At 44.8% G+C, this 8,797-nt stretch overlaps 1 protein-coding gene across 1 annotated transcript in view; it reads right to left on the reverse strand.

Annotated features, from left to right (window-relative positions):
* Positions 1–2,097: 2,097 nt before the first annotated feature.
* Positions 2,098–8,797, reverse strand: part of LOC116883961 (cubilin-like) — a 10,565-nt gene continuing 3,865 nt past the window's right edge. Inside the window, exons 2-5 of the mRNA XM_032885204.1 lie at positions 8,602–8,783; positions 5,755–5,920; positions 3,930–4,165; positions 2,098–2,247 (exon numbers count right to left, since the gene is read on the reverse strand). Of these exons, the coding sequence (XP_032741095.1) occupies positions 2,098–2,247; positions 3,930–4,165; positions 5,755–5,920; positions 8,602–8,783 (734 nt within the window). The remainder of the gene's footprint in view (positions 2,248–3,929; positions 4,166–5,754; positions 5,921–8,601; positions 8,784–8,797) is intronic.

The following is an 8,797-nucleotide window of genomic DNA, read 5'->3' on the forward strand; positions in this document are numbered from 1 at the left end:
CCACCCCAAGGCATAAACTGTGAGTGTGCAACAAAGGAAATGACTCTGTGAGTTTTAGGAAGGCTCATCACCATGAAGACGACCCTGGCTGTGCTTGCTCTCCTCGTGGAGGGTGAACACATGATCTTTCTTTGTCTTCTTAAGAACATTGCAGAGGTGCAGAATGTGAGGGACATTACTCATGTGAAAGACACAAGAAGGTCCCAGAAGCCAGAACAATATGACGTCATGCATGGATGATGTCATACATGGATCACTTTCAAAGCCTGCTTGTCTTGCAATTGGTCCCTTGTCCAGCTTGTCAAGGACTTTTGGATTTTTATCCATTGCTTTGCCATATTTCCAATACAGCATTATCCACAAACTGTAGATATGCACAGCTAATGGAAGCAGAGCTGTTTACGATGATAATACACCACTGGTGCAGCTCTACATTCCGTACAAAAAGAAAATTCTCCAAGATCTGAGTGTTGGAGTAAGCTGAAGCAACATTCTCATTCAGGGCAAGTCTGGAGGACTTCGCTTTGCATAGTTAACCTGGGCTAAGTTTCTTTCTAGGAAGTTGTCTGATCCTCTGGAGGCCGTGGAAATCTCTGGAAAGCACTTGGTTCTCTTGTGGAGAGAACCAAGCAGTGAGCACGCCTCTTAGTTACCCACCCAGAGGCAGCAACACGCTGTGGGATGTTCTCAGTCTTGACAAAGCTGCAGAGTGTGCTGTAAAGCACCCTGAAGTGACGGTGCGTGCAGGACCACACACCCTAAGACAGATACACACACAACTACAGCACACCTGTCATCTAGAAATGTTGTCCCCCACCCCTCAGGGACAAGCTGGTGTAAGCAAGGTTTTGTTTTGGGAGTCTTCACTTTCCATACCTGTAAACAATAACAATACAGAAAATGCTCTGTATTCTTGGCTTAAGCTGAATAGAAATATACAGAATGTGCTTCAGAACTAGCGCACGGTCCTTCTTGGAACATCATTTCTTTGAGAATTTGCTTTCACTAATATCTTTTAAACAGAAACAACAAACTTTTATAACCAAATATATATATATTGTCTCTTACAGCACCAGTTTGAAATAAGGCATGAGGAGTAACACGAAGTTGTGGAATAAAATACGTGGCCTGTGTGAGTTGAAGTGGTAGGCTAGAAAGTTGACACATATTTCTGTACTGTGTGGGCAGTATACCATGCAGGGTAGCAGGGCTTGAGTTGTGTGGAAAAAAAGGGTGTTTGTAAAGCTGAAGAGAGGAACCGGAACCGGAACCGTCGCTGTGCATTGGAGAGTAAGGCTGACTTTTTCTGAAAGTTTAACGTGCTGTGGCTTGAGTCTGACACGCCCCCTCATGGCTAATTGGATGGAACACGTTAGTTAAGCCCCAGCTGGTGTAACTGTGTGTGGGTGGGGGTACCCCGGTGGTGGTGGTGATGCAGACCCTTTGGTCTCCAGATGGTGGCGCTGTTTGGGGAGGCCATAAAAGCCTGGGCAAGAGGAACCGGGGCACTAGGGAGCTTTGCCTCCTGGTTTTCTGCAAAGTGAGTGGTACTGCGCATGCTCCTACTGCAGGGTCCACCATGCCCTTTTCAGTGTGATGGAAACAAACCCTCTGAAACAATGAGCAAAACAAACCTTTTCTTACAATAGAAGCAGCTTTCACGTACAGGAGTGTGGCTGTGACAAACACATAACAGATAAAATTACAGAGACATTCTAGGACTATGGAACCATGAACGAAAGCAAGTGGGGGGGTGGGGAGGGTTGCAGACAATCAATGGGCAGTGGGACAGCACAGAGTCCTAGGAATGGTCAGCGGGCAGACTCAGCATGTTAAGAAGTTTAGAGATCGAGAGAGAACAGTTTTAGAGGGCACAATAAATCTGGGTTAAAAATAGAGACAATGGAACTGAATGGTTTTAAGAAATGTTTACTACCTGAATTTTGACTTTTATAGTGGAAACGATACATCCATTTGTATCACCAACTTTTAAAACTGTACAGGATAACTTCCACCCTTTAAAGAACATTTTAGAAGATGTCGGCTAAACAGGGCATCCAGTAAAGATGGTGTGCACAGCTGAGTGGATCAAAGCCTTCAGAACGCCGAATGTATAAAATCCGTCGTGCACTTTCTCTGGTAAAGGCTGTAGAAGCTCAGTCCATGTTTGATGACGCAGGCAGAGATGGGGATGAGAACAGAATACTGGGCAGGGTTGCGTCTGACAGCACTGGGCAGAGCGGAGTCCTGGGGTTATACACAGCTCTCCTGATTCAGCTACTCCACATTATTTCAAACCCTGAAGGACGTGTAGTATACTCAGCATGAAACCTTATAAAGACCCGATTTGATGAAGCATAGAAAGGCGCTATCACAGTGTCCTGAAATTGAGGAAGAGGGGAAGAAAAGTTATTCCTTCAATCGAACGTTAGTTCTAGAAATATCAGCATACTTAAAAATATTACCTATAGAAACCCTATACAAGTTCTAAAACTGAACCAACATATGTTTCTAGCCATAACGCGCCAATAATTAACGCATTGATTAATACGACAGAACGCCTCCAGAGACAGAAGGCTGATGGTAAGGTCTAATTGGTCTTTTGTTTTCTCCATATCTGACTAATGCAAACAGTGGCACATGTCATCACTGGGACATAAAGCCCATGCAGATTCCCGTACAACAGCCAGGCTGCTGGTGCCTTTTGCTAGTGTTTTCTTTCTCTTTCTTTCATTCTTATGTGCTATATGATGGGGTAACGTTGTGAAACGTTAAACTAGTTGGTGATGCCTTTCGCTTAATAAGATAAATGAAAACCTAACTACATATGGGAAGGAGTATAATTTGATAATGGATACAGAGTATCCTTTACGTGGATTTAATGTGACACTGGGCTACAAGGGGGAGGCATCCATCTGTTCTTCATCCGCAGAGTTCAGAGTGAACCGTGTTTCCTACAACACGGGCTGCCACCTGTGGGTTCGAATGGAGCAGACTGCTTGGAAGGAACTAAAATCTACACACTGTAGCCCTAGAAAGATAACATAAAGTTACCTCTTTTATTTTATCCTTCGGATAATAGCAACTGGGTGCCTACTAGTCCCAAGATCAAAATCTCTCCTCAAGTAACCAACGTCCTGATTAATATATAGTTAGCCAAATAAATGTCTCCCAGAGCCTTGGCTGTGATGGTGAACAGCTGGGGAGAAGTTACTTTCCAAATACAGCTGTGTGTGTGTGTGTGTGTGTGTGTGTGTGTGTGTGTGTGTGTGTGTGTGTTAGTAATCCCGGCTGTACTCAGGTACATGGAAAAGAATACATCAAAAGTCTGTAAATCAATTTAGCTGTGGTAAGTGCTTAATTCAAGGCCCCGGGTTCGGTCCCCAGGGAAAAAAAAAATCAAGGTTTGGTAGGTGATAAACAGTATAAAATATGCAGATATGTGTACTTATTCAGATATGCAAATTTGCATATGTATCCCAAGAAAGGTAGTGGCATGTACGTAGAAATCTCTAGCTTTTAAATTTTTGATGTATTTTCTAATGTTTCTAAATATAAATTTTTACAAGTTTTAAAATATGTTAGATAGATAGATAGATAGATAGATAGATAGATAGATAGATAGATAGATATCCACTGATATAATTCTTGTCCTGATTGATTCAAAAGTCCATGTGAATAGAACGGAGAACACTTAGAAACAGTGCCCTAACTCCCTGGTAAGGTCTGATTCCATAGCTTTGAATGGTAACTGCAATATGACATATCTACCACCAGATAGCGCTCATGCTCCCAAAACAGAAAACCACTGACTTGCATCCTTTTTTTTGTTTGTTTGTTTTTTTTTTTTTTTTTTTTTGCATGTGCCTATAGTTACCTTCACTGTTTAAAAATCACATGTGAAAAATCTAAAAGTGTTTTTTACTCACGATGCCACACAATGGTCCAAAGGGTGGGGAGTTGGCGTCTGGACCATTAAAGACTATGAGGTAGTTCTGGTCACAGCCACCAGAAGAGTCGATACTGAGAAAGGGAAACCCGACAGAGACAGGCCTTCCAGAAGGAGCAACAATGGTCCATTCACAATGAGTGTTGTTCGGGTAACTGCCAGGAAAGCCAGGGTTGGTGAATATCCCTTCGTCGCCCAAAAGAGTCCCTCCGCAGCCTGCAAGGAAAGAATGGGAAAAGGTTCTAGCGAAATAGAAACACCATCCAGCTTGCTTTGCCACACATGTAGGAAGCACCCAATATGGAAACCCTCCTCTTGGCTGAAAACCCCTCTAGGCCCATCCCATTGGATATTCCTTTCCCAATGGCTTGTGACCCAAAGTTTCTTCCTCTGGAACTGTTCCTTGCTAACCTCGGGCTGGGAACAAACTAGAAAACAATGCATGCTTTGAGGGTGCAGCAGGCTCCCTGAGCAGAGCAGATATCAATGACTGCCATCAATGGCTCACATCCTGTGGCACGCCCAGGCTGATGCTACAGCTTAGATGCTACAACAGCACTAATCTTTCAGGCCCACACCGGCCATTCTAAGACCTACCCGACTTCTAAATCTAGGTCTCCTTTCTGTGGAGCTCCTGTGTATAATAGCAGCAGGGTGCCTTATGGGCCCCAAGACCAAAATCTCTCCCGGTAACCAACTTCCGGTGTGAAGATATACTTAGCCCAATGTTTCCTGGAACATTGGCTGCGGTAGTAAAAACACATGCTTCAGGTCAAAGATCTCTAGGTATTGGTGCCATTTTATTTCATTTGTACACTTATATATCAAAGCTGCCATTAGACTCGACAACCAAGGGGACTCAAAATGGCGGACGGCAATTTGATCTTCGTGCTTTATTTCCCGTTGATCTCTTTTGTTTGCTGTCTCTCCCTGTCTCTCTGTCTCTCTGTTTCTGTCTCTCTCTGTCTCTCAGTCTCTCAGTCTCTCTCTCTCTCTCTCTCTCTCTCTCTCTCTCTCTCTCTCTCTCTCTCTCTCTCTCTGTCTTCTCTCTCAATCCCGCCTCAAGTGCAGGCCTGGGCCTTCACCAATGCATTCATTGGCTCCTCCTTTCGCACCAGTCCGGGCGGCTATCACGGAGCTTCCTTTGCTGTGGAGATTTTGTTATACGATTATTGAACAGAACCCTCTCTTATCCCTTACTATACTTAAAAGATTCCCTTCAGGGTTTTTATGTTGTAGGTTTTCAGACATTGTAGAGTCGAAGTCCCCAAGCTACCCCTCTTTTCTCGAGCTAAATGTGTTCACCTGACTTACATTTCCTGCTATTTAATAAACAGTCAACCAAAAATTTAGGAAGCCATCTATTACCCTGAAGAAGCAATTGTGACACGGGACTGCCCCCAAACGACAGGAACCGTGAAGGGCAGCGCTGCTCAGTCACAGATACACTCAGCGCTGCTCGTGGAGTGCACAGACAGCTGCCTGCACACACAGACGCGTGTCTGACTTGTCCTCCTTGTGATTCCACTCAGTGAATTCTCAAAGAGAACTCCTGGGTGACTCAGCCCGAAGAACAAGATAACGTTTACAGTGTTTGCGTCCTCAGACCTTTTATACATGAAATGCAGTCTCTCCTATCATGGAAATGATAATTGTAGGATTTTTCACCGTTAAGAAATCTGCATCTTTGACAGAAAATCATCAGGCACAGCTCTAACACGATAAAGGCCTTTTAATCGGTGATCCCACTTCCTATGGCTACTTGGTGCAGCCTCCAGAAGCTTCCCTCAGAGTGAGTATCTTACCAGTCGGAGAGGAGGTCCAGATAATTTCATAGCCATTGTTGGTGACCGAGTGGTCGCTGTGAAAGTGCAGATACAGTTCGTTGCTCTGAGAGAAGACTGGGTTGGGCAGCAGGTTGCTACAGTACTTGTCAAGCAGTGGTGAGGTGCTGCTGCCGCCGTTTCTTACCTGTGAAAACCCTCCATTAGTTATGCCATCCAGACCGCCCCTGTTTCAGCTCACCATTAACGCCTGAGATAGATCCAGGAGGTTTGGTTTGGTTTGGTTTTCTGAGACAGTATCACCTGCTTAGCTCAGGCTAGCTCGGGTTAGCCTCAGACTCCCATTCTTCCCGTCAGGCTCCTCGGGCTCCAGAATACGGAATGGGGCTTTTCATACTCAAGTACTTGTAAACGAAGACATGTTACAGTTTACACCACACACCGTTTCCACTGACTGGGATTTAGAGCTCTCTGATAAACTGTCGTCACAGAAACGCTGGCTTTCCTGTGAGTTTTCAAGGGGAAGGGTGCCACTGTCAGGCCCATTTCCAGTTGTGATACTTTATTCCCGGGATCACAGTGGGTGGTGGGGATGCTTTCCACTGGAAAGTTTAAAGAATGAACAAAGAACACCAAAGCTCAGAAACGAGTCTTTTCCTTGTGGAGAAAGGAAATGGCTCTGTGCACCTCTAATACTCCTTGCCCTGTAGACCTTCTTTCTTTCTGGGGCCTGAAGAACAAACAGGAAATGAGTTGCTGTCAGGGAGTGGGCAGGCACCTGGGAATCCAAGTTCAGCCCTACTTCCTGTTTCCTCCTGTGTGTTCTTAGGGCACTGGAGAGGCTTCATCCAGGAGTGGTTACAGGCCATAGGTAGGCCGTGCATGGAAGAGCCGATGTTAGCATGTACATGTTCAGTATGAGAAAACCATCCCACTTCCCTCTGTCACTGCAGAGCCTGGAATGTCTGGCCTTCAGGGTCTCCAGAGTCTGCAGAAGTACAGATTTGCTTGGGCACTGAGCTGGGGAGGCTCCGTCCAGACCTAGGCAGCCGCGAGTAGTACACGCTTGGTTCTTCTCTTAAATGTTTAAACAAAATGGCTCTGGCTAGGACAGACTGGCCAGCTACCTTCAAGCATATGGGATAGCTGCCACATTTAAGAATGCTACAAGACCTGACCGGCTACCCCCATACTCTCAACTTTGAGTTTCTTTCCCTTGGGTTCCTCTCCTAGGGGGTCAGGGGAGGAGAGACATACTGCTTAGAGCTTACCCCATTCATTTTGCTCAGAAGTGTGGGGCATGTCTAGTAAATTATGCAGAGGCTTATCTGGTAAATTAGAGAGGGGCATCGGAGGCACATTCACAGTAGGTCTAGAGCCACAGCCTCTCTGCCAGCAATATACTAGAATCCTCATAGAAGACATCTATTCCCACCATAGTTAACCGAATAGAACACTAGGGCTTCCTACAGCGTCCCCTCTGGAGCTACAGATGCAGGCATGTTTGTAAGGCCTGGCTGGTAGCTTCCTGTCTCTACTAATGTAACAGGGAGGTCAAATCTATTCTCTGGAGAGGAGGAGGATGCCTGGGTAGCATAGCTGTTACCATCCGATGTTAAAAGGTAAGTCTTCACTTTCCAGCATCCCGATGACAACTGGCCAAGGTTAAGTAGGACCAATAATAGCAACCTTGGGCAAGGGATGGATTAGACTCTGACTCAGGGTTAACAGGGACTCTGGCCTTTTCATATCCCTTTCTCTTGTTTCTGCATCTGTTTCATACAACGTCTGGTTTGTGGATGGGTAAGCACGTAAGTCAAACCTATCTCTGACTGACACAAACAGCGCAAACTTCCTGCACCTTCATTCCTTCCTTTCCTCATCCCTGTCAAGAAGAGAAAGCACCCAAGAGGAAGATGTTTCCAGAAATTCACGACTCGTTAAGGATTCGATTAACAGCAGATTTAGTTCAATATGGGGAACTTTCCTACCATAGTAAGGTAGGAGGAAGCCAGTGGGAGCTGAACACACAGGAAGAGACCATCTACTGGAACTCTGTTCTCTGCCAGGTTGAAGACCCTTTGAAAAATTAGGTAGGACAGAGGGACAAAACAAGGCCACTGGAGGGCTAGCAGACAGAAGGGCATCATGATGTGACAGAAAATAAGGTCACAAGGAGGGGGCAGTGTGAACCCGGCGTTATTTATCCCAAAAGATCAGACAATTCTGGAGAGCATATTTGGAATATAAAGCTAACCGAACACAGAAATTTTAACTACCCTGGTTTGATTAATACATATCGTATATGTGTTTGGAATAACATACTGTACCCCAACGTATGCACAGTTAAACAGTGATTACGCTTTTAAGGGTGTGTTCAAAGAGGCAGTAAGAGAAGACATGAAACTCTGAAACATGTGGAAGCTGTGGACATCTTCCAGAACCTTTCCTGTAGAGCCACAAGGCCAATCCAGTGAGCGTCAGGAAATCTGTAGACTCAGCAGAACAAAAGTGCTGCAGCCACTCACTGCCCCTGGGACCCATGTGTAAAAGCCTTTCCATGTAACCAGTCCTCGCCCTCATCCTGCAGGTTGAAACTCAGATCTATGTTCCTTTGAAAAGTCTTCTCTGTCCCATTGCTGGATGGTGCCATGACAGACTGTGACACTGTCACCTAACCATACTTCCATACTGCAACTAGAATCTGCCACTATGCATTCTGTAGAGTGAAAGAATACCAATTAACTTATTAACTTAATAAAACATAATAAAATAAAGCAGATGTCAAATTAACATCGATAGAAAAATTCTTAGTGATCCATCACTGTTTTACATAATCCACTTAAATTACATGCTAACATGTATTACCTCCAAGAAATCATTCATGCATTGTCTTGAATCTTCCAGCTGAAACCAATAGAAAAAGAGGGAAATGCTGTGGTTCTGCGGGGCTCTGAGAATGATGGTGCAGTCCAGGTTATTGTCATAGTTCTGAGGCCACCCAGGACTCTTCAGATTGCCAAACGTTTGGTTGTATTCTCTGTTGCAATCTTAGATTGAAAAC

This window comes from Rattus rattus, chromosome 14 (assembly GCF_011064425.1).
Source record: "Rattus rattus isolate New Zealand chromosome 14, Rrattus_CSIRO_v1, whole genome shotgun sequence".
In the NCBI taxonomy this organism is placed as follows: domain Eukaryota; kingdom Metazoa; phylum Chordata; class Mammalia; order Rodentia; family Muridae; genus Rattus; species Rattus rattus.